Source organism: Podarcis filfolensis (genome assembly GCF_964270895.1).
Source record: "Podarcis filfolensis genome assembly, chromosome: 7".
Taxonomy (NCBI): Eukaryota; Metazoa; Chordata; class Lepidosauria; order Squamata; family Lacertidae; genus Podarcis; species Podarcis filfolensis.
In genome coordinates, this window is record NC_139603.1 from 37,509,412 (window position 1) to 37,536,381 (window position 26,970).

At 38.9% G+C, this 26,970-nt stretch overlaps 1 protein-coding gene across 2 annotated transcripts in view; it reads right to left on the reverse strand.

The window, feature by feature from the left end:
- The window catches only part of ZNF407 (zinc finger protein 407), a 328,959-nt gene that overhangs the window by 115,688 nt on the left and 186,301 nt on the right, over window positions 1-26,970 (reverse strand). For both annotated transcript variants that reach the window (XM_083623582.1, XM_083623581.1), the window contains exons 5-7: window positions 21,226-21,392; window positions 16,337-16,420; window positions 4,429-4,549 (exon numbers count right to left, since the gene is read on the reverse strand). In XM_083623582.1, the coding sequence (XP_083479708.1) occupies window positions 4,429-4,549; window positions 16,337-16,420; window positions 21,226-21,392 (372 nt within the window). The remainder of the gene's footprint in view (window positions 1-4,428; window positions 4,550-16,336; window positions 16,421-21,225; window positions 21,393-26,970) is intronic.

Consider the following 26,970-nt stretch of genomic DNA (forward strand, 5'->3'; position numbering starts at 1 on the left):
TGCAATGAGCAAGTACAAAAAAAAAAAATCAAATATCACATTCCTTCCCAAAACCTGAAGGAAAGGTAGGGTTGAAATGCTTTAAAATTCTTTTTAAGATGACTACTTTATTCCACATTAAATAAATATGGGGTAGGGGGAATCTTTCTCACCAGCACTTCCCACCATAGCATTATAAAATGAAGCAAACTAAAGAGTGTGGAGAATAAAACAAGGCAATTTTTAAAAAGAGAGGAAGGGAGATGAAACACTAAATGATTCTAACAGAAAATACTAACAAGAAATGGGGCCTGCGGGGTCAGCCATTCTATTAGGCAGAATGAGACAGCCACCTCAGGTGGTAGATGCTGGGATGTGTAAAGTGAGCAGCAGTCCCCAGAACATTCCTCTTTATCCTCCCTGGCTGTTCCTATTTCTTAGAGATCTGAGCTGTTCATGTCAAACAGCCTATTCTACACCCTCTAAGCTAGTCAGCTGCCCTCAGGTGGAGTGGAGGATGCTGTCACTTCACCAGCACTGAAGTGTTCAAAAACCAGTCCAGTCCAGTCAGCTTCTATATGCAGACTGGAAAGCACCTTGTCCTTTGCCTCAGGCATCAAAGTGTATTGGGCTGGCCCTGGGACAGCATCCCCAGGACCTAAAGACAGACTGGAGCAGAAACCTTGTAGTCCAGGAATGGCCAGTGGGGAGGTGTGGTTTGGCAGCAGTGAGGGCAGGGTGGTTTGGGAACACCAGCAGGAGCATCAGATTGGCTCTGCTACTCTGACCTGGCTGCCACAGTGACAGCCCTCTGTACTGGCCACTCCTGTTATATTCTAGCTCACGCCTTGCAGTTTGGTAAGCGAGTTTCAAGGTGAGGGGAAAGAAAGAAAGGACATCTTTTGTCTTTGCCATTCTCCCGAAGACTTAGCTTGCTGCACTCAGAGGTTGCGGATGATGGAAAAGACCACTGTCTTAAGACCTAGAGGAGCTGTTGCCATTTAGATAGACCATATTGTACTAGATGAACAAACAGCCTGAGCTGGTATTAGGCAAATTCTGATGTTCCTAAATGCAGGAACTCCTATATCTTCACATGCTTTGAGATACCCTCTCCAACTTAAAAAAAAAACAAAAAACGTGGGAATATACTTAAGGCCCCGGACACCATCTGAGCATGTAAATTTGTCACCTCTTTTCCTTGTATGCCTTAGATATTTGACTTGTACACCATGGTCAGGAGATTCAGAGAAACCTGCACACCCTCTAGGGTACCACTCTGGTTGCTTTTCCATTCTGGAAGCAGACCCTTGCTTGTACTTCATGAATTGCCACTCCAAAATGTTCTCTGATCTTTGGAAGGCATTTGAGGTGTGCAGAGAAGCTTCCACCAGACACTGGGAGCGGGAGAGATCATTTTTGTGCATTGAACATTTACCTGGAGTTTTAGATGCCAGTTCTTACTTCACTTTGTATAAAAAGGTAAAGGTACCCCTGCCCATACGGGCCAGTCGTGTCCGACTCTAGGGTTGTGCGCCCATCTCACTTAAGAGGCCGGGGGCCAGCGCTGTCCGCAGACATTTCTGGGTCACGTGGCCAGCGTGACGAAGCTGCTCTGCCGAGCCAGCACCAGCGCAGCACACGGAAACGCCGTTTACCTTCCCGCTATAAAGTGGTACCTATTTATCTACTTGCACTTAGGGGTGCTTTCGAACTGCTAGGTGGGCAGGAGCTGGGACCGAAAGACGGGAGCTCACCCCGCCGCGGGGATTCGAACCGCCGACCATGCGATCGGCAAGCCCTAGGCGCTGAGGTTTTACCCACAGCGCCACCCGCGTCCCTTTCACTTTGTATAATGTGCAGGAAATGTTACCATCAAGCCAGTCCACAGGGCTACAAATTATATTTCTGATTATAAATAGGTTATTAGGAAATATTAGCCACTGATTTCAGTGGAATTATTTAAGTACACACACACACAAAGAGCTTTATTGCGGTCCACAGACCCAAAATACACAGTACAACAATAGTAAATATCAATAGTTGTTAATGTGTAAAATCGGCCTTTCTAGCCAACAGAGGAGCTTTAGCCTGTATGTACTTATTTCTGATTTTTACTGCCTCCATGAAGAATTTTGCTATAGCCAGTGTAATAGTATCAAACCTATCCTCAAGGAGAACCTTGACATGAAATGAGTCAGCAATTTCAAGTTGTTTTGTTAGTATTGGATTGATTAGATGCTGTCTAACATGTTTATACAGACTACAATGCAATAAAATGTGTTCCATACATTCAACATCCTGGGAACATGGGCGCAGCCTATCTTGGTATGGGACACCAGGCAATCTTCCCCTCAGCACTTCAGAAGGGAAAACATTTAATCTGTCTTATTTAAGTGATATGTGATCAGTATCAGAGCGAAAGATTCATTTCTCATATTTTTGCTTTTTCATGTACTTTGCTGGTAGGGTTCCCAACCTGGCTAGACTCTGGCTATAGGAAAATTATGTCCCCTGAGCATAAAGTGCAACATTCTTCCTAGAGATGGATAGTCTTACAATACTTTGTAAATTAAATGAAATGTTATCCAACCTGTCATCATATGTTAAATAGCTGGAGATTATTGTGACTAACAACACACACACTTCTGTACCATCAGTTTCATACAATGGCTCCCCTTGCAAGCATTAGTGCATATTTTTTGGGCTTCTGATAAAGAATTATGCAATCTCAGCACATGCTCTGCAAAACTGAGAAACAACAGGCTATACTGCATTTGCTGACGTGTCAAAAGTATCTGAAAGATTATTTAGTTTGAAAAGAACACCCACATCCTAGTTTTGTTCTAATTATATTGTTGCATACACTGGAACGTATTATAAATGGGTCTTTATTTTACAAAGTTTGAGCGTATACAAAAATAAAAGGGAACCATGAACTCCCCAGGGAAGCTGTCCAAAAAGAGACAAGTGTTCTCTGCAGAGTCACTCTCCCTAACTCAGAATGCAAGTGCTGCTGAATCCACACAATGAATCCTTCTGCACTTGATGTCAGAGGCTATAATCCCTTACCAAGCATTGTTTAATTAGTTTATTATGCATAATAAATGTAAAATATTTTATTTTAGTTTACATAATTATATTAAAATGCATGCCATTTATCCGTAAGCCTGTAGGATATCCTTCACATGTGACATATATTTTAGAAAGGTGCATTTATAAAATTAATGCAGTTTGCAGGTCTTGCTGTTTTAAGCTTCTTACCTATTTCTATAGAATTTTTTGCTTCTGCTACCTTCACTCTGATAATTTACAAAGAAATACACACAAAACAAAAACAACAACAATGAGCAGATGGCAACCTGCATAACGATGCTTCTGTAGAATTAGTAGCTCTTTAAAATGAAGGCATATTCGTGACTTAAAAATAAGTCAGTGTTATGCCTGTAGTAAGGTATTGTAATGACAGAATTTAATTCTGTAGTGAAAAACACACACTGAAGAGCTGACTACTTTCACTGAAGCTAAATTCAATTCTATGGTGGCCACGAAACATCATTCAAACCTTTTTTTAAAAAAAGTATTATCAACAGTTGTAAGAAAAATGAATATTGACCCCAACGAATTACCCAGTTCATTGTCATACTTAACATGGCACAAACAGGAACAGATGACCAAGACCTTCTAACGGAATATTTAATTTTAAACAACTTTTGCCATAATTTCTTCTCCCTGCCCCCAGCTTTGACAATGAACATTTTTGGTAGATTCAAAACAACACAGGAGCATACACATCAAGGTGAGATTAACAAGAGGACAGTGGGATTAACATTTCCATTCATGTAAGAAGTAACCATGAAAGTCTATAAAGGACAAGCAGTGTTTCGATATCTCATTTGAAATATGGCAAACCCATAGCCATTCAGCCCTGTTTTCTAATTAAAAAAATGATATCCAATCCTGCCTATGAATCGTACTAAGTATTTTCTATGAATCCACAGTGGGAAACAAACCTTTCACAAATAAACCAGAATCTGAGTTGCTAAAGTAACAGGCAGGTGCTTCCATTTAAAATACTTAATGGACAAAGAGTCTGTTCAATTCTTAAGGGGACCTTCCTCTTTAGTGTCATGGCTGCAACTCAACCAAGATTTTTTTCCTCCCAAACTGCAGCTGATCTGAAAAGGCAAAGCAGATCAGGAGTCCCTCCACAGAGAATTTGAACAGACACTAGAACATCTGTGAAATAAATAGCATTAGCGCTTCAGTGTCTCACATCAAAAAGCTTCAGAACAGGGGTTCCATTACCCCCCAACACATTTTGAGAAATAAGTGCCCCCCTTATTTATCTTAATGCTGCCCTGATGATGATTTTATGCCAACATATTTATTTATCAATTTACATGAATTTATCAATTTACATTTCATTCTCACTAAGGAACTTATTACCTGTAGTCACACCAAGGACATCTGTAGGGTTTCTCTCCAGTATGAACACGTTTGTGCCGTGTCAGATGGGACTGGGTTGTGGAAGCAAAGTTACATTCATCACATTTGAATGGTTTCTCTCCTGCAAAACAGTGAAAGTTATTCATTTTTACAAGTAGAAAGGAGAAGGTTAAGCTTCTTAGTTATTAACCCACAATGCAACTGGATTAGTGGATACAAATTGCAGTTCTAAAAGAAATACTCAACATCTGAGTACAATTTTTTTATCACTTCCATGTTATACATTATTTTCCCCTGAGCTACCAGTTATCTCCTCACACAACATATGTATCAATTGATTTGGCCCACTGCCTCTCGTCAGTGGCTAACCCATGTATTAAATTGTTTGTGTGTACTCAGTAATCATGTGGATCATCCCCCTTAATGCGGTTTGTCTCAGTGCTGATTAAATAGGTTTTTAGCAGCAATGATGCAAGCCACATGCTAGCAGTCAATTTTTGAAGCAAGTTGGAGCATACCAATACATCTCACATAGAGAAGCTATTATGAGGAGGTATCATCAAGTGGCCTCCATATGGCAGTCACTGTATGAGACCAGGACTGAAAAATGGATTGATAGTATCAGTTATTCCTACAAATGTGGTACTTTGATGTCCTCATCTGAGAAATATCTATGTGCATTCTTCACTTGTGAATCTCTCAGCATATTTTTCACAACTCAAGACAACATAATTTTGCTACATATGTTCAACAATTCATAAGACATAAATATGTGTGAATAACCTCACACAAATGAACAGAAAGGACCCTGTGATGGAAATAATGGCAATATGTCAATCAGGAGGAGCACTATCTTGGCTCAAAACAATTCACTTATTCCTCTGGATCCAGAACACTTCTACTAGCAGTGCACAACTTCAATGGCTGCATAAAATATGCTTCCCATTACACTAAAACAGATATGCCAAGTATATGCATGTATTAAATAACTCAATTTGCACATTTACAAATAATTTGCACATAGCCTAATATGATAATCTCTGTGGAAGACACTGGGTAGAAGTTAATAGCAGAAACAACATATGCAGCTTTCAAATTTCACTTTCCAAGTTCCGCTAAGGTATGTATTGGAGTGTGGAGGAACCAGTAACCAAAAGAGGCCAGTATGACTCAGGAGGTGATATAAAGGCAACTATAATAAAAAAGTTTGTAAGCTGTACTGTTCAGACGTCCATGTGTGGGTATAAAGTGATGAGTGTTGGGTGCAGGAGAGCATAACACAAAAAACATTAACTCAAACGTTTTTCAGGGAAAGGAAAGAACGTAAATTCCAAGTAAGAGATTATTAGGAAAGGATCAGAGCAGCTAATGAAGGAATAAGCCAAAATAATAACATCTATTTTGTTAGTCACTGATATACTACTGCTAATGACAAGCTGCAGGTGAGCGGTGTTGCCTACATGTTTTACTGTGGCCAGAAAACAATTGGCTAAACTTTCTTCGAAACAGGATGCTAGACTAAATGGACCATTGGTCTGACCACTTCCACATCTCATGCATTCTCTGTAATCTTCCATGTTCTTTTTCTTTTAAAGTAACTTATGGCAATTCATAGTTTTACTTTTTACTTTTAAATGCCAAACTCTAAGCAGATCTAATCTTAAAGGTCTATACAGGGGCAGACATGTATTTTTTGTCATGGATGTCTCTTGCTTCACCTACTAGAGTACAGAATCATAGAACTGTAGAGTTGGAAGGAACGCTGAGGGTTATCTAGTTCAATCCCCTGCAATGCATATAGCATCCATGACAGATGGCCATCCAACCTCTACTTAAAAACCTCCAAGGAAGGAGAGTCTGCCATCTCTCATGGTAGTCTGTTCCACTATCGAACAGCTCTTGCTATCAGAAAGTTCTTCTTGATGTTTAGTCGGAATATTCTTTCTTGTAACTTGAAGCCATTGGTTCAGATCCTACCCTCCAGAGCAGGAAAAAACAAGCTTGCTCTATCTTCAAAGATGGCTCTCATATCTTCTCTCGGTCCCCATGTTTCCAGGCTTAACATACCAAACTCCTTCAACTGTTCCTCATATGGCTTGGTTTCCAGACCCTTGATAATCTTGGTTTCCCTCCTCTGAACACATTCCAGCTTGTCAATATCCTTCTTAAACTGTAGCACCCAGAAGTGGACACAATACTCCAGGTGTCGTCTGACCAAGGCAGAATAGAGCAGTACTATGGCTTCCCTTGACACTGTACTTCTGTTGATGCAGCCTGGAATAGCATTAGCTTATTTTGCTGCTGCATCACACTATTGATTCATGCTCGGTAGTGGACAGATACAATTTGATAGCGATAGTTTAGATAGAAGCATGGGCAAGAGAGAGAGAGAGAGAGATAGAGAGATTACAGGGTACCGCATTGGACCTAAATTTGGGCAAAACTCACTATGTATTTCTGAACATTTCTGCATGCTATATATAAACAATGAGTCGTTCCACAGAGTCAGCTCTCACTTATACAAGTCCTCCCAATATTTATAAATGGAGAAACCTCTACATGAACTAGAGTGGCCACAACACACAGCACAAATTTCTAGCAGTTGAATAAAGTAAATCAACCTACAAGAGTTCCAATATGAAATTGTGGGAACTGGAAAGGAACATAGGCATATAGGAAGCCGCCTTAGACAGTGCATTAGTCAGTACATGGATCCATCTAGTTCAGTATTGCCTGCACTGACGTGGCAGCACTTCTCGAGGGTTTCAGGCAGCACTTTTCCCCAGATCTACCTGGAGATGGGATGGATTGAACCAGGGGCTTCTTCATGCAAAGCAATTGTTCTACCACTAAACTATGGCCCTTCCCTAGATAATCTCATACCATGATATATCAGGCTCGTGCCCATGGTTAGAACAAGAGAAGTCAAGATGGAAGGGAGGATTAAAAGAGACAAAGGGTGGAGAATGAAACAATAACAGAATAAAAGTTCTTTTGAAATCTTTGCAACTTTCCCTTTTCTTTTGTGTCTTTTTTTCCTAATAATGTCAGCTTATTATGTTGCTGCTACAACATTCTGCTCTATTCTTATATGTTTAAATTCTGCTATTTGCTATTTTTATTGTACTGTGTATTTTCATGTTTTAGAATCGTTTTTATTGTGCTAGCCTGCATTTTTATACAGCACTTAGTGCATTTACCAAAGTAGAAAAAAGCAGACATTTTAAAACTCCCACCACTCATTTGTAAACTCCTACCACTGCATAAGAATTGGAAGACAATTCTGAGAGCTGACCACATTTTCACATAATTTGACATAAAACTATCATTCCAAAAGTTTCTAAGAGATTCCTAAATCATAGAATAGCAACTTCACTTTTTGCTGGAGAAGATTTTTTTAAAAGGCTGTATTTAGTACTTAGGGGAGGGAAACTAAATACATACCATACAAACTATATATAACATTGGTACTGAAATGGTGAGTTTGGACCAGCTGCTGGGCCACAACTTGTTCGAAAGTCAAATGGCAAAACTACCACTATGCAAATATACTGTTAAAAAGGAAAAAAGAAATGGGCCCCTGAGTTAAAGTCAGTCCTAGGTCTGAAAAGGTTGAAGACTACAGCTGTAGAGCATTTAACTGGATCAGAATGCCACACAGACACATGTTGTCTCTTCGTTGGCCAGACAGAACAAATTATTCCAGTCCTTTATGACAACCTGGGGCCCTTGATATCAGGAGGGCCATTAGGTTCCCTGTCCCTGCTTTATGATTTACACTGGATACCCAATTGTCCCAACTGCAATTCTAACATTTAAAAGTATAAATGATAACCTGGTTACACATAGGACATTCTGCTCCCATATCTCCCCTTCACACATACGATGCCCTGATCAAGTTACTCCTGTCATCAGAAGTTCAGGAGGTAAGTTCTAGCACTATGAAATGCCTTCCCTAAGAAAGTGTGAATGGCTTCATGTTAGCTTACTCTTCACTGCGCAGCAACACTTAGTTGTTCCAGAAAGGCTTTGGAGAAGATTTTGCTGTTTCCCCTTTGGGTTTTGCTGTTTTCCTGGGTTTTAATCTTGTCAATTGCTTTGCAGACAACAGACATAACTACTTTATAATTTTGCTGCTAATTCTATGTTATGCTACTGGCATTTTTATTTCTAAGCTATGCTTGAATTCTTACTCTTAAGTAAAGCAGATTTTTTCTTTAAAATATATAAATAAAAATAAATAAATGTATTTTATCAGTAGTCTTTGTTTCTCACTATAAGTAATGACTAACAACCTAAATCCATAGTGCCATGGGATGCACAGAGCTGCCACTTAAGTTAGCACTCCCGTTTTCCTTAATGGAAGGGACAATTCTCTTCATGTAAAGAGATGCACATGAAGGGCAGCCCTTCTACTGTAGTAAAGAAGGCAAGTTTTTAATGCACAGGCGCTACATGAACAAAGAGCCATTCAGTTGTGGTGCTAGCATTATTATTACTATTTTCAGCAGGATGGTAAAGATCAAGTTTAACATACTTTGGAGAGAATGGTCAGTAACAAAAAAAAAGTTGGTTATTGTGCTTCCAGTAATGATTTATCCTTGAAAATCTCATGTAATTACATCCTGAACATTCCTACTAGTACTAGCTTTCTTGGAAGTTAATAGCAATCCTCTTCAAACATCACATTCTCTCTTAATAAGCATTTAATGAAAAGGCACAAGGCATACTGGGTTAGTTATACTTTATACAGAGTATTTTTCTTATTGGCGCTGGGTTGGGGGAAGGTGAAGGAAAGAGGCTACATTATACATTAAATTCAGTGCCGAGTAATGTAACTGCACATTAAAAGTCAAAGTGCAGTTCACATGAGAAATAGAAACGCAAAGTGAGCCACTCATCTGGATAAAAACACATATATTATTAAATTTTCTCTCTTTATTACGTTGACCTATAAATGCCTAGATGTGCAAAACTGAAATGAGCAAATGGAACTGATCATACAAACAGGATCTGTGTGGGTCATATAAGCCACTGTCTTCAAAAATTCATGAGACTATTTGAACAAAGGCAAGAAACTGCTTAGGCACTCCACTCCTGTAGACTCATTGTAGCTGCCTCAGGACTGCCACATAGATGAAGCCTGTCTTTTCATATTCATCAGGTGCTGCACACTTCCACGAAGGTCATATATACTCTCATAAGATTTTCCACCTCTGTTAGTCACATAGGTTGATCACCCTCCTCTTTCACACACACACATTTTTTTCCTCCTAAGTACAAAGGCATAACTCCATAGCTTTGATATTTACTCTACACTGCAACCCAAGTTGGAAAGGAAAGAATGAAACAAAAGAGTGAGAACAAAATACAACATTTCCCAAAGACTGCAAGGGTGTTTGTGATGTTGTGAATGGCGGGGGCAAGCCTATGGAAATACATAAACACATAAGAAACAAACCTAGCTAACAGTGAACTATAGTACATAAGGATGGATCTGGACTGCTAGTTGCATTTAGTTCTCATAGATATCAATGAGAATTAGTTCATTACTAACTTATCCTATTGGATTCAGTGGGTACCAAGCGCAACAAACAGTCTGAATTCAACCCCTAGTCCTGAGCCCTTAACTATCCCTTCACTGCCTGTCGTTAGGGTTAAAGTTGGCTAACGTTGGTGCCAATTAAACTCTTCACCATTGTTAAGGTCAGTAGTGAGAGAGCTGTAAAATGCTATAGACAGGATGGGCTGGGAAAAAGGATGCATTACACTATAGCCCAAATACAGGGGAATAGGGAAACATTTACACTGGTCATGGAAAGGCATTTGGAATAATGAGCCATACTGACTGTTCAACAAACCCCTGATGCTTTCTTTATATTACGAAGGAACATGAAAAACTTCAAATGATAAGATTATTTAATGTTTTATTCAATGGGTCGTGGATATGTGACAATGTACTGGTTAGCTACATCGTAATATTCCAGAAGTGTTCTCATAACCTCTCCTTGATTTGTGTTCTGCTTTTAAAACAACTAAACATGCATTGTGTGCAATGAATGGCAGAACAAAATAATGTGAATGAAATACAAAATGTGGATTTATTTTCTAATAATATGGAACTGAGTCCAGGGAGCTGGCCAAAAATCAGTAGGCATTACTTGTTAACCATGTTCACTTCAAACTAGCAGAATTTAAATCATTATTTATAAAAAAAAAAGATGATTCCATGGGATCTATCTATACGACTTTCTGTACTGACATATATGAATCAAGAATTGTGGATAATGCTTTCCTCTGAAACAATCAAAAACACAAGTGATAAAAAATTACTGACACATAAAATTCATGTCCAAAATGTGCAAGCGAAACAGCTTTCATTAGTGCAAATATGAAAGATCTGTTCTGTGTATGGATGCCCCAGCAGAAGTTAATCTCTCAGAGTAAAATATCCAACAGCAGCTGCAACAGGTTTGTCAATTGGAACTTCCAGGCCTGATGTGCAGCATTTCAGTGGCTCAACTCCTAGAGATGCATCTTACACAGATGCACTTTCCACAACTCAAGTTACTGCTTGTAGAATTTCCAACAGCCTGAATAAATCCCTAACTAGAACCTGGACCCACTCAATGACGACTCTAGTGAGGCATGCAATTCCTTCTTTCATCACAATGGCCTTTTAGATTGGAGGCTCAATAGCTTTTTTGGGTTGGGGGGGAATCCATGAGCAAATTGGAGTGTGTGGGAAAACAGTTCTATGTAGCTCGGCAGAGGAAAAACAGCACTTCTGGAGATCAAACAGGAAGGGGGGAGGAATCTCAAATCTTTTGACATTCAAGCTCACTCTTCTAAATAGTTACGTCTGGCTCACAGTGTGGAAGGAAAGAATAAAAAGCAAAATAGTCAGAGGGATATGTAGTAAAGAGTCCTCAAGACCTGAAGTCAATCCTCCCCCCATTGTCAAGCATCTGTCAGACAAGAAAAGCACTCTGGTGGATATCAATTCACTGGATGCCTGGAAGCTGAAGAGAGTGGGGAGGCTTATTAAGCTGGCCAAGATTCCTAAACTGCATGTGAGGATTGGCTCTCTTGCCCTTGAATCAAGGGTCTGTGACAGGTGATAAAAGTAAATCTTGGATCAGGAGATGTTTTGTGTCAACCCCCTAGACAGTTTGTATTGCAGCAGGGAATTATTTAAGCCATTTAGACCACTTTGATACCTATCCCCTTCAAACCTGCCTATAATTTGCTTGGGCACTCTGTGTGCAAGGAAAGCCATGTCAAAAGGAGGATACGGAAGAGGAAAACAGGATGCAAGAAAGAGAGAGAGAGAGGAAAGGGAAAAAAGAAAGGGATGAGCAAGGCTTGGCACTGTTATAAAGCAGTTAGCCCAGACAAAAATCTCATGGCATCAGCCGAAGTACATTGAACCAAGTGGAAGGTGTATTGTGCAGCTCCCTGTGAAGAAAATAGTAGACATAGGTAATTTTTCTGGGAAAGAATCATCTCTGATTGTTTGTGCCACAGAGGCGGATAAATGCCAAAAAGATAGATCCCTCTGTCTCTGAGATACTGTCCTATATAGTATAAAGTTAATAGCAAAGTAATAACGAGCCTCCAGTCCTGACATAAAACATAAACTTAGACCTGCTCGATGCAGGCTTCATGATCTATAACCTGTAAATGCCTGCATTCAGAGCAGGGGGAACTCCACTAGGGTGGCATAAGCAGGCAAGTGCCAACCTGAAACATTAATTAGAACTTGCTGTCTAAAACCAGCTATTTTAATGGAGAGCGATGGAAGATTTACACACTTAAGTAAAAGCGACAGTATTTTCACAAACCATATATCGTAGGTAAATGAGCCAGAACAAGAGAGTAGGGCATGGATCAGAGAGAAATGAGTTCAGGTCTATCTTTCCTATGGACTCATTGTGTGGCTGTTGGTTAGTCAATAGTTCTCAGTTTGGGGTCAACTGTAAAATGGGAACAATATTGAACCTTCTTACAACTGTTTATGTAAAATGTTATCTAAATGGCATCGACAATTAATAGCAGTAGTACTAGTAGCAGTAGTAGTAAATGAGAGCAATAGGAGACATTACATGAGTAATTTTGTTACGAGAACTGGCCATCCAAACTTAAACCCAATAAGGTATTTTCCAATGTTTATCACTGTCATTCTGAATAATCTGTTCTTTAATACCATGAGAAGAATAAATTTACATTAGGTTACTGGATTAAAAAGGTCATGCAACTTCATCGTGCTGCATTGAGGCAACAATCAATGAACTGATGCAATTAATTCTTGTCCAGTTTGCCCAGTGCACCAACTAGTGGAATGTTCACCCAGTTGGCAGCAGGTTTTTACAGAGTGTACATACATTCATTATATATGACTGGTTTATGTAGGGTACATGCAGTTTACTATATTTCTATATGGAAGCCATTATTTGTGCAGGAAATTAATCTTGTATGAAAAATTCCTTAGGTGGTGAAGGAAATTAGAACTTCTGGAATCTTAGGGCACTCTTTCTCCTGTTTCAGGTATTACAAACATTTAAATTAGTGGTGACCAACCTTTAGCCCTTCAAATGTAGCTGAACTACAACTCCCATAAACCCTAACTTTTGGCTATGCTGGCTGAGGCTGATGGGAATTGAAGTCCAGTAACATCTGGAGGCCACAGGCTTCTGATTTTAGAAGTTTCCGTCATGCTGTCTAAAATAAAGGAAAACTGGGGATATGATTTTTTTTTAACAATGAAACCTCCTTGCAGTTGTTGAAAATCATTGAAAAGGTCTTGGGGCTACATGATTGGAGCCTCAGAAACAAGAAGGTAAATGTAAAGCACACTTCATTTATTATGCTTTCAAATTTCATGATTTCTATATCTCATGGTTTGAAAGGGCTTACCCATAATTTGAACAACTGAGGTTAATAATACAAGGGCTTTTTGTCACCCCAGCTAACTGAAAAACTTTATCACATTTCACAGCCTGCCAAGAAACTGACCTTTCTCTGCCAGTACATACATTTTTAAACATTTCATAGCTGAGACCCAAGCAGAAGCAGTTATCTCGGTCAGCCAATGATCATCTTGAAAACCTCCTAAGAGCTGCCACTTCTAATTTAGCAATGGAGATTGCACAAACAGTATCACAACCAAAGTTCATGCAACTTTTATTCAAATTATGCTGATTATGTATTGACAAGCTATGCAAATTAGCCACGGTGCTCCAATTCCTACATTCCAGTTCCCTATCATATACAGAACTATGCAGAAACATGCATTCCATATAGAAAAAACAGCTGAGTCATGGAGTATTTGTGTGTAAGAAAAATTGGGTGGTGGGGTTAAGATTATAAACTGTATTTTAATCAGTATTTTAGATGCAGACAAGATTGGGCTGCAAGGAGGCAGGGTTAATCATGAGGTTAAAAGCCCCCTCCCTCTATGTTATATGGGGTGTTTCATGAGGAAGAAAATAAAAAAAGATACTTCCTCCCCACAACCACAGAACTGTGTGGTTCCCCCTTTCCACTATATAGCTAAAAAAATACCAGCAGGCCACTAGGTGATTGGGAAAAAGGGAAGGCAAAACATGCCCTTTCCCCCTTCCCTATTCACTTCTCTGCCCCAATCTTCAAGAGGCCAGAACTGAACTACAAAATTCCTGTTCCAGGCTGCCAGGGGCCCAGGAACACTTCTCTTAGGAGGTAGGAACATACTACAACATTGTGTTGCAGGCCCCACATAAAGCATGCATTGTTCTTCCTGCACAAAATTTGATTTTAGTGTAAGAAACTGTAATAAGAACAAGCTTTTAACCCCAACATGTACCTGAGGAAAAAAAGAACAGAAGAGTGAGACCACTACTATAATAGCCAGAACTCCAGGGAGACTGAGGGAAATAACTTACTATATTCCCCCCTTTGCCATTTCCAACATCCTCGTGGGATAAAGAATAAGCTGGAACTTGGTTAGATAACTTGGTGAGAAGACCCCATCCCCAATATTCTAAATTATATTTAAACCAGGCTGCTTTGGCCACCACAGGCTGTTGCCCCCCTCTGTTTCAAATAAACGTGTACCTTAATAAAATTTAAAAGGATCCTCACAATTGGCATGGCACTTAAAATACTTCGTAGCAACATACCTCTACCTGGAACAACTTTTAGAATTCCTCTCATTCCAAATGTTCAATTGCCCTACTGAACACCTCTGTGTCTGCTTCAAGTATTTCTTCAGCAGGTGATCATTTATGATGATGGTGGTTTTTATACCATTTGTCAGAACGGAAAGCATGTCACAGTTCTTATCTTTTGGATGCTTAAAGCAAACCCATGAAAGAGGGTGACTTACTTACACATAGCATAATAAGCTATGTGTCTGGACAAATATCCGAATCTCACTCGCCTTTCACACATTCAAACACAACCCTCTGTCTCTGCTTACACTGACGCTACATTATATAATGTAACAGAATACTGCGACGGACTCTTAATAAGTTGTTGGTACAACTTGTAAGAGCTACAGTAGCCCTTCAACCAGGGCAGCATGAGAGTGGTTGGTATGTAGGGCTCTAGAAGATTAAACATGAATAGTACCCTTTCTGCTTTGTCAGGATTAGCCTTTTGCTCAGGAGTCACTAAGCTCCATATACGCATTCTGCAAAGTAAATCTGATGTGTACAAGTGGAACTGAGCATTGCACTTAACAGGACACTGGGATCTTCGGTGTCAACAAACAGATACCCACAATTCTTCAATACATTGTGAGATCATATTGTAAGGTGATTATCATAACAGATTTAAAACTAACATGTGAGTTTAATACATCTAGTTTAATGCATATAGCACTGTCCTTATTTAATTTCTACGCAGAATTTCCCTCTGTAAATTGCAACTGCAGTTTCCGAGACTGCATGTCTGCAAGACCACAAAAGGCTTTGACCATATGTGTTTGCGGCATATGCTTCATAACATTCAATTCCTCAGGATAATCTTCAACTCTCCAAATATGTTGGTTGACTAATCTCAGATCCTAGCTGCATATAGTTCCAGAGAAAGGATATAAGTGGGCATTAATTAAAATGCATTAAAAATGTTGGTTAATAACAGCCAGCATCCTGAATCGAGAATGGGTCATACTATTAAAGAAAAACAGCTGCATTTAACATCTATGAACAACTACAGTCTTTTTGAGGAAAACATAATAAACATAATCATACAAATTGTACTACTGAGAATGAACCATTTAATCTGAATATATTCCCACTTTCATTTTCAAAAATCTAACATAGGCTAGAATCCTATGTAAACCTGGGAGTAAGTCTAATTGAACTCAGTGGAGCTTACTTCTGAGAAGACATGGACAAACCTTCACAGTTAATTTTACCAACATTAATAATTAGTTTGGAGCATGAAGTGTTTGGGGAGTGGAAACCTATATCCAAAGTGCCACGCATCAACAGTAAACAGAAAATGACAATGTTACCAAAAAAATTGGCCATATTTCAGTTGCTGGTGGGGGGGGGTGGACAAAATCTTGCTCCTTTAATTTTCACATAGGAATTCTTAAGCATATTCTTATACAACCTTCATGCAGTCTGCAGTCTAGCTGGGCCTCTAAAATAAACCTTGTGTACTTAATTTTCAAAGAGACACCTGCTATTCAAAATTATCCTTTTTTTAAAAAAAAGCATTAGGTTCATAAATAAAAGCATTTGACATAGACCTTAGGCATACCAATTTGTAAAGGCAAACAAACAAGCAAGCAAGCAATCAGCAAACAGTTATACTCTCTGGACTGCTATGTGCTATAAGATTCCCTTTATTCCCCAGCCAGGATGACAGTCCTTTGCCGCAGAGAAAATACAAAAGGGTAGAAGACAGCTTAACTGACCTGTGTGCTGCCTCCGATGCTTGGTGAGGGCATGACGTGTCCCGCCAGCAAAGCCACAAAGGTCACATAGGAAAGACTTCTCGCCTGTTGCAACAATAAACAGATGAGGGACTGCGGAGGTCACAGATCATTAAAACATATCTATCAAGGCTTTCAGGGTTACTAATTCCTCCAATCAAATGTTTCCATGTAAATATGTCAAATGGGAATGAAATTACCACTGCGGTTTATTGACTGTGATAAAATCTGAAAAGCACCACTGAACATAATTACATACTTGTCAGACCCATAAAAATTAGCTTTATTATCAATGGAATGGTTTTGTACAACTTCATTTCTGTTAGATGTCTTCCAGATGGGGCTGCTTTATGCACTTGAACAGTTTTTATGCATATCCTGATTTTTTACAATTCCCATACATCTGGCCTTTCTGTGCTGAGGAAAGACTGCCTAGAAAAGTTAATATACAGTATATATATAGTTCTGCTTAAATAAAAATATATTGAATTTACCCACAAAATAAAGATGTTGAGCAAATTTTAACTGACTTGATCACAGTGCTCCTCAAGAATCTCCCAGTAAATTATGGAAATTAAATTATTTTCCAGAAAAGAAAATAGGCAACAATTTAAAAAGCTCTGCTATTCTGTACCAATAGGAGCTCAATGCTGTTTATGTTTCTAAAACTTTCATAATGAAGAAAAACAAGTCTGGGAATTACTTCAGAAATTGAAGTAGTACTTGCATTGTTCATATTTAACGACATGTCTTTATTCTAAGCCTCTGAACCCATTAAAATATAGATTTGGCAGGGTTGGTAATTGTTAAAAGTGTATAAATGTACACTTATAAAGTATTTTTATTCCAGATAAAAATTTGCCTTCTGCAGTTTATAAATGCAGTATATCATTTCACAATAGCATTTTTAGTCAGTAAAGCCCAGGCATGTGAAGCAGATTCATCCCACAAGACCAACCAAGAAGGGTATTACAGAATAATAATACTAACCTTGGAGAGAGCCAGAGAAATCATAACACAGCTTTAACACACAAATGAGTCATTTGGCTCATTTGGAGAAAAAACTGTACCCTCCCACCCTGGTACCAATGGAAGGGAATTAAAAAATCTGGGAAACTATTTCAAATAAATGGCAACATCCCTTTTATACTTCCAGCTCACAAGGAAGTGGAATTACAATATATGTAACTCCATATAAGTTTAGAGGCCTGTTTTCCCGTCACTATTACTTTTACATTTGTCTTCCTGTTCCTTATGAGTGTCTGCCTTCTGTGCAACAGCTTTAATTTTCTGACTCCCTACCAGCAATCTTCATTAGTAAACCTTGAAGAGGTATGGAATAACGCAGCCAGGATTAGACTTAGACACCCTGGCAGCTAAGAAATAGTATTATGCTGCCACCACTACATTAACCTTCCTGTCCCCAGGCCTGGCAAACGCTACCCTCTCACTTTACCTAGCTCTAATCATTGAATTGCTGGCAACAGCCTGCCTTGGGAGACACTGGAAGAATGTGTATTTGGGGGTGAAGTTAAAGTGTTGGAGAGTTACAGCGCCTGCTGTGGCTGTAGACACTAATAAGGAGGAGGCATGCTTTGTTGCAGCTGGGACAGATGAAGGAATCTGGTTGTGCTGATGCAGGTGTACCATCAGTTGGGCAAAACTGACACATATCACATAGATCAGGGCTGCAGAAACTTTGACCTTCCATATGTTATTAGATTCCAGTTCCCACCAGCCTGAGTCAGCATGGCCAATGGTTAGGAATAATGAGTGCTTTAGTCCAGTAACATCTGTAGATTCTAAAGTTCCCCAGCCCCATCTAACTAGCCTAAACTGCTGTTATGCTAAAAAACAAACAAAAGATTGACAATGCAGTGAACTTGAAGAGGCAAGCTATACATCTATGTGAAACTATCTGGCAATGGAAAGGTTCCAAACAGTTTAAATGAATATTTGGTAACATATACCCCCACATTATATGATTTGTCTGACAAAAGGACACCTTATAAGTGATTTTGTACGGCTCAGTAAAACTGGTGTGTTATGGAGCAACATCAACACAGTCATTAGCAATAGAAAAATAAGTATTCTTGCCATAAATCTAGAAGCAACCCATAGCAACCAGGTATTTAGGGCAATTTTCCTTGTCAATACACACTGGCCTTAATCCAAACACTCTTGTGCCATATCACATTCAGGGAGATGCTATCAGCTATCATGTACTGTATGGCATTTTACCTTTCAGGGGAGACCTGAATGTCATTAAAGCCTGCAGGTTTTTATGCTTATGAAGGACACAAACAGCACTTTATATCATGCTGTCAAGTACATATGAACTACTTGGTACCAACTATGCAAAAACACTACATGCTTACTATGTAAAATTGGACTTATTATAGTACCCACTGAATTCTTTATATATCACCAAATCCTGTATTCCCACAGTAGTCAGTGGGAATTATCTTTATTGAATAATGGAGAATGACTTTTTAAAACTACATAAATCTGGTAAAACATATTGCCTTTATTTAGGACTGTCTTCTAGGCATACAAGAACAGAAGTAACTTTGGGGATGGGACATATTTTAATGTTGCAGTGAGTTTATCACATCCTATAGCCTTCACACTTCAGTTTTCCATGTATTTAATTAGGTTTTTGTTTTGTTTGAGTGCAGACATGTAGATTGGCTGAACAATTATTAGGTGCAATCCCGCACATAGTTAGGTATGCTGGAAGACATGCAACTGTGAACATGATTTCGGTATTTCAGTCTTACATTAAACAATTTTACAATTCATTCTTCATCCAGAAGTTACAACCTTTAAACTTTGAGAAGGATCTAAGGGGCAATATATCACTTCAGGTACAGAGGGCTGATCTAACATGCCATGTTTATATGATAACAGGAATGTAATAGAAAATGGGTCTTTTCTTAACAACTTGAATTAGTTTCAAGTGTGCCATTTTGCATTCAAATGTAGAAAGACACGGAAACCAATCCTTTATTTTCTATTAGAAAACAGCCACTGTCCCCTATCTCTCATTATGGTGCAGACTACAAGACCTAACAACAAAAATCCATATTATTGATCTAACCAAGTCTCCACAATTATTCTTTAGAAGGAAACGCCGACGATAAATTACATCTGCACTGGCTTTTCATCTGCTGTTCGATATAAGTGATCTCTCAGGGCAGGCTGGAGACCTTAAATCGTCAACACCCTTGTCAAAGAAGCTAAGGAGGCCTGGGTTTCCTACAAACTGCCTTGGAAGAACTTTTAACCTATAATTTCTAGCAACAACTCATTTCATTTTCGCAAAACTGGGGGGAGGATCTTTTCAGGAATATATTTTTTTTAATTTAATGGAACACTGTTTCATCTTTCTAAGAAATGCCTACAGAATTTTGATTTCCAGATTGTTTTTTTTGTTTTTTTTTACATTTTTACAAGAACATCTCTTACATTTTTAACCAAGACTTACATATACTGTTTTACTAAGGAGCTAAAAAGTAATCTCACTTTTCGGCAGTTTTAATTCACATCCCATGATGTTACAATCTATGCTACAGTTTAATATTATTCTTAAAGAACCAGGCTGCATGTGAAGAGTTTCTATAATAATGTTATTTGTAGTTAACAGCTGATTATTAAAAGCTTTCTAGTCCTTCACAGCAATCTTTGTTCTAATAAGCTTAACTTGCATCAACTTTTAACTCAAAAAGTACAGGTATTAACACTGTTTCCCTCCAGCTGTAGAAAGCTTTTCACTGTGTGTTAAATAAAACTGGTATTTTATGCAGTGTGAATTTAAACTGTGGCCAATGCACCTTCAAAATTATTGCTGTTCCTCAGTACTGCTGGAAACTGCTTGGTATCAAATATCAATACTTGAGTTAGGCTTGGTTCTCATGGATATTTGTAGCCATTTCCTCCTTCCTGTAAATTTTCCTCAACTTGCTTTCTTGCTCATTTATTTAATCAGTCAGTCAAATAATATATTTATCCTGCCTTTCCGCCAAAGGCCAAAAGTTATCCTATGAATAAATGAATTATAAGAACCAATAGTACGGGGATATGCTTTCCAGCAATTTCTGCCATTACTATAGCTCCAAAAACTACACTTGTTTATATGGTGCCCTCTTTCTAAGATCTGACACACATCTATGCCAAAGTATGATTCCACTGAGAAAAATCAGTAGGAAACATGATTTTTTGAGGCAACATAGTCGGGTGATGTGAAACTTTACTTTTCACTTCCAGAAGCTTGAATCTGTTTCATTTTTTTCATATTGCCTTCAGTAAATTTGAAATATTGATTAATTCCAACCACATTATCAGTTATGATATTGTGATCGCATTAAAAACATATGCAGGAAGATTCCTTCATTAAGGAAAGAACATGAAAGCAAATTTGAAGAATGTTAAAAATGAGCACAAAACCCTTCCTGGAGCAGCAATAAACTGTGGGTTGTTGCTATTGTTCACCTAGATCATTTTCACATTAAAGGATAAATTTAGAAGTTCTCATACGATAAAAAGCAACAGGTGGATCTCTGAAGCCACACACGACCATGGACTTTTCGTTTGCTTAACTACATTTTGTGCGCAAGCTCACAATTGTTCTATGTGGCTTATAATAAATGTACCAAAACAATTTAAATGTTAGCATCACAGGTGATGCTAACATCTATCACCACAGAACAGAAAACTGATGTTGCAAACAGAAGGATTTGTTTTAGAGTTACAGCCTTTCTTAAATGCAGCCATTTTACTTGCTAGGCACAAAATCTAATGCAACAAGCCCTCTACCATCACCCCTTCATTTCCTTGTGCCCGCATCAGGTTAAGAAAAGCATGAGCCAAACCTGTGTGAGTCCTATAGTGGTCTTTCATGGCCGATACTGTGAGGAAGGAATAATGGCATGTAGGCCATGAGCACTTGTATGGCTTTTCTCCTGTGTGGAGTTTCATATGATTGTTCAATGCCCACTTCTCTGTAAAACTTCTGTCACATAAGGGACATGTAAATTTCCTGTGTAAAAAAAAGGGGGGGGGAGAAAAAGAAAACCAGGTGTTAACTTTATACACACACACGCAAACCCCAAAACTGACAAAAGAAGCATGTTTTTTAACTCAAAGTGTGGTAAACGCAGAGACTTTCATGAAGAGAATTGCAGACCTGGTCTGTCATGTCTGTATAACCAGGCATTGATTTTTCTGTCGAGACCTGGCACTTCAGCCATTTATTCTCTGCTTTGCGGTTGGGCCCAACGGGTTTGAAAAATTCTGTTACAGTCCAGTCACCCCTGAGGCAAATGTGAGAATAGATTTCACCTGTACAGGCCTACACCACTTATCCAGGGCATGGGCTGTCAGAGCAAAGGCTAAATGAAAAGCTATCCATACTAAACTACTCAGACAATCACACCGCTCTGTGCCATGCTGTTGCTACTGCAGTGTGGAGGTGAAATACTACTTGTAATAACACTGTTACCATTGTAAACAACAACAACAAAACTAAAAAACTAAAAAAAAACCACATGTGTTAAGAAGACAGGGGGTGGAGGGAACAAAAAAACCCCTATCTTCAAAAGATTTATCATTCATTGAATTTTTTTTTGCACAGGTTAACTTGAAGTACTTTTTATTTTTTTTCAGCATTTCCACGGTTAAATATGAAAAGCTTGCTAAAAACAGAAACGTTATATAGCTTAAATCAAGAGGGAGGGGGCTTTTTCAACCTCACTCCCTCCTAGAAGGAAAAAAGGGACAGGTCAATGAATATGACATTAGGCTGCATTTTAGCTGTGCTAAATGGAAAAAACAACAACAATATGTTTCTATTCTACCAATCCCATGTGCACATCGCTGTAGCCTCCATTTAGGTAAGCAAGAGGCATTATCACGATTCAAGGGCACATTCCGGAAAGGCAAAAGCATGGAAGGAGGTCATGGAGCTGGACAACCGGACCTTTAAATAAGGCTTCAGAGCTGGTCAGTGGAGTGTGTGGCCTGGGATGGGGAGGCAGCTAAGCCACATTCACACCAGACATTTAAAGACTATGGCATCATTTCCCTAAGGATGCTGAGAGCTGAGAGTTGTTAGGAGGCCGTACTCCCAGAGAGTGGTATAAGAATCAATCTCTCTTCACAGGAAACGCTGAACATTGTGGCTCTAAGTAACTCTATTGTGGCTCATTTAAAGAACCTACCACTTCTTCCTCTTCTATTATTATTATTATTTCAACTTATATACCGCCCTATACCCGGAGGTCTCAGGGCAGTTCCCAAACAAAACCACAACATAGAAAATCAAACAAAAAACAATACCCCCCCCCCCATTCTAAAAGGGTGTTGGATGTCAATAAGATCAACCAAAGGCCTGGTTAAAAAGGAATGTTTTTGCTTGGCACCTAAAGGTGTATAATGAAGGCGCCAGGAGAACTTCCCTGGAGAAGAACATTTAAACAGTTGCGGTTCCCTCCAACAAATTCTGGGGGCTACAGTTTGTGAAGGGTGCTGAGACTTGTTAGGAGGCTCCTATTCCTCTCAGAGAGCTACAATTTCCAGAGTTCCCTGTGAAGAGTTTGACTGTTAAAACCACTCTGACAATGTTAGTTCTGTGAGGGGAGCAGAGGTGTCCTCAGCACTCTTCAAAGGCTACAGCTTTCAGAATTCTTCAGGGAAAGATATCATAGTCTTTAAATGCAGTGTGAATGTGGCCCTTGTGAGGATTCAAAGGGCCGGATGGAGGCCTGCATGGTCACATTTGGTCTCCCGGCCTGAGGTTCCTCATCCCCTCATCCTCATCCCAGCTTAAATGATTACAGTTTGCAATAGCAAAGAGGTGGATTTAAAAAACAAACAACTCTTCCCCAAAACATCAACAGTGCTGAATATTCCATCTACAGAGAGGGAGTTTTCTCATGCTCAGGCCATGTTTGGAATAGTTACATTCCCAGCTGACACTGACCCCACTTCTCTGAAAAGTGAGGTTATGGATAAGAACAGCTGCAGCTTGAATTTGGCACTTGAATTCAAGCTTAAAAGGAAGGATTGGCTGTTAACTCATAGAATCTTCCTCTGAAGCCACATCTTGAAAACTGAATCACCTAATATAATATTACTTCTGCATAGAACAGAGCCTTTAATGCGGTGGCACCTGTCCTCTTTGTAAATCCCTCCGTGTCGAAATATGTCAGACCACTACAAGATTATGTTTCTGGCATATGCTAAAAACCTTTCTTTTCACTCTGGTCTTCCCAGATTACTATTAGATCCCACTAGTCTATTATTGGTATTAGAGAACGCCAATTTGGTACAGTTATTAATAGTTCTGGAACAGAACCTGGGAGACCAGGTTTCAAAGCCCCAGTTAACATAAAGCTCACTGGGTGACCTTGGGTCAACCACTGTCTTTTAGTATTACCTACTGCAACATGGCAGCTCCTGAAAACTTATTTCTGGGGTTCATTTATGGAACTAGAAGGTTGGCAAGGCTAGAACATCATGCTGTAAAAAACACCTTTCTTTTATTTTTTTTCTTATTCTGCTTAGCGACATAAGCTTAGAATTCAAAAGGCTTGAATGTAAGAAAGATCAGATAACGTGTCTGGAAGACGCCCCTTGACCACAAACACACTACACTGTTTAAGAGGGTTTACTCCCTCCTACCATATACAGATGCCACCATAATTAAGGGCATAGTATACATTGGAACAGGCATACTAAGGATCACATTTCTTCTGGGCAACTTTCCAGGGGCCACATCCCAGTGTTGGGTGGGGCCATAGGCTAAAGTGGGTGGAGCAGCAAACATAAATTTTAACTTTTACAGTAGACCAGTTTTACATACAGACATTGTTATCTATCCTCCATCCAAGCCAGTGGAGTAGGGCTGGTGTAACTGTGGAAGAGTTCTGAAGACCAGATAGAGAGGGGTATTCCCCACCCCTAATATAGGTAGTGTAACAGACCATCAATGCTACTTCTTAATGTCTTGTCTGAATCTAATCTAATATGGATCCAACAATGAACAGAAACCTGAACCCAGGTGGTAAACACTCTCTAGAAAGCACAGGCTATCAAGGTTATGAACTCACAGGTTCAAATGAATAAAGACTGTCTGCAAAAAAAGACAACTCAGGTTGTGTGGACTTCAATGATGCTATTAAGAGAAAGCACATAAAATCATCCTATTATGTTCATATAGTCAGAAGAACAAACCTGTATTTAGTTTGTAGGTTGTTGTTGCTGTTTTACAAAAATATCTACAGAGGTTTGATACAGCTCTCCAGTTTGCTTTACAAGCATTAACAAACAATTCACATCATTTGCATAATGCAATCTGACTATATTTTTTCATATATATATATATATATATATATATAAAACAATTTATACTTACATTAAACAATTGCTAAATTTCCCAATAAAACCATTTTCATGCACAAGGAACGGAGGAAGATAAAAGGATCAAGAATGATGTGTGTATGTGTGTGCAGATGTGCTTGTGCGTGCACACATACTGAATTGAAAACAGACTTTCAAATTACTATATCACTTGATCATTGCTTGGTGGCACTAGAAAATGACAAATATAGCTAAATACTTCCAAATGCACCGTAAAAAAATATCATGTCCGTATATCTCTATGACAGGTCTTCATGCATTTCACATTTCAAAAGCATGGCAGGGATCTTATTTCTAAGATAAATTCCCCTATCTACTTATTTCCTTGTGTATTTATTGTGGATCTAACCTTCTACTACAAGAAATAAATAAGCAGGTTAAGTAGATGCTATCTTTTAACAAATAGTTTCTCTAGACTGTATTACAACTTTATGAATGACAAAATAAATCCCTCATTTTTAAATCTTCCAAGATGCACATTTAACAGCATTGCACCTATTGAACCCCAATGCATACTCTATTATTCACATACAATAAAAATGTTCAAGTAAGGTTGAGCGACTGTCTTAAAAATGACAAAAACAGCAAATACAGACTAAATAGTGAAATATCACTGTGCTGAAGTAAATCTGAATACTAGACAAGTCTAATCTAATAATCAGAAGGAATCAAAATGGAACTGCAGTCAGATATAATTTCTTTCTTACTTTTTGTATTCTGCTCTCCTTTCAAATATCTCAGAGCAACTTTTCTTTATTTTTTGTGAGGTAGACTAAGCTCAGCTGATTTGCCCACCAAGGGTCGTCTTAGCTAACAGAACAATTCATACCCCCGATCCACTGTGTTAGAATGGGTTTGGACAGAGCAGATTTGTTCCTCCAACCAGCCCTGCCTGACCAGCTTTGCCATGAGTAGGGATGCTCCACTGACCAGGAGCAAGTGGGTAGGAGCTACTGCCGGTGGTATTCCTTGCTTTTGGCAGCCAAAGGAAACACTCAAAATGGGGTGCTTTGTTTGGGGTGTGGGTCTAGGTCATAACAGGGTTCACCGGATCCTGAGCAAGTCCTGCTGCTGTAATGTGATAGAAATGGGCCTAATTTGGGTTTCTTTGCTGGGCCAAAACAGAAATGGTGAAGGGAATTTTTCATGCCCACCACCTTTCACCTTGGCCAGTGTGAGCAGCAGGACAGTGGCTGGGCTGCTTCACCAAGCCTGTTGTGTGTTAGGAGTGCACTTCTAAGTGCAGATCTGAACCAGCATTTTCTATAACTATGTCCAACATGCTCATCACTGTACAGTTGTCTTTTGCCAAGGAGTAGGGATCCCAAGTCCAATGCAAGAGAACAATTCCTGATTTGCATCTCAGTGCAGCAAGTAAAACATTAAAAATGTTTCATAATGATTGGGGGGCTCAAGATACAGTAAACAAGCACATTTAGATCCTGAGCAGATGGAAATGTACCACATTGCAGCTCCTATGCTTCTTCAGTATATCCTGGAACTGGATTCTCAGGTGTTATTATATAGCCATCTTTCAGGGCATGCCTACTTTTAAATTCCTATTTGATTTTTAACCATTTTGAAATTAGGAGGATATGAAATTGAGAAGATGGAAGCTGACCACAGAATTATTATTTTTTAAAATATATGGGACTCAGGCCTATGGGCCAACTTGATACAACCAATAGCCATTACCTTGTAATTCTTACAGTATGCATTAAGGCATAATGGAAAGTTCATAATTTATCATCTTCCATGGTCTTATAATATCATGTCAATTTAACAACGTTAATCCTGCTACAGAGCTTTTTATAATATACAATCACTTAAAATAATGTCACATCCCACTATTTAATGCACATGGAGGTATGTTTCATTAACACACCTCTATGAATTTTTACTGGTACAAATATATAATGTAGAAAAAATGGAACATCTGTATATATAATATTAATGAGTCAAACCCCTTTGCACCAATAAAGCTTACAGTTTCATTTGAGTGCTGTTTTTACTTTACCTTATATATCGTGCAATCCCTCAAGAGTACAAGAACCTACCTAATAACACAGTCAACATTCATTAACTTGGTTAACTCCCCCACTCCCAGTTTTCATGAAAAATATCAGTAAGATTTACAGCTGCTGGCAATGTATGTCTTGATAATTGCAGCCATCTCATTCAATCCAGCTGTCCTTATC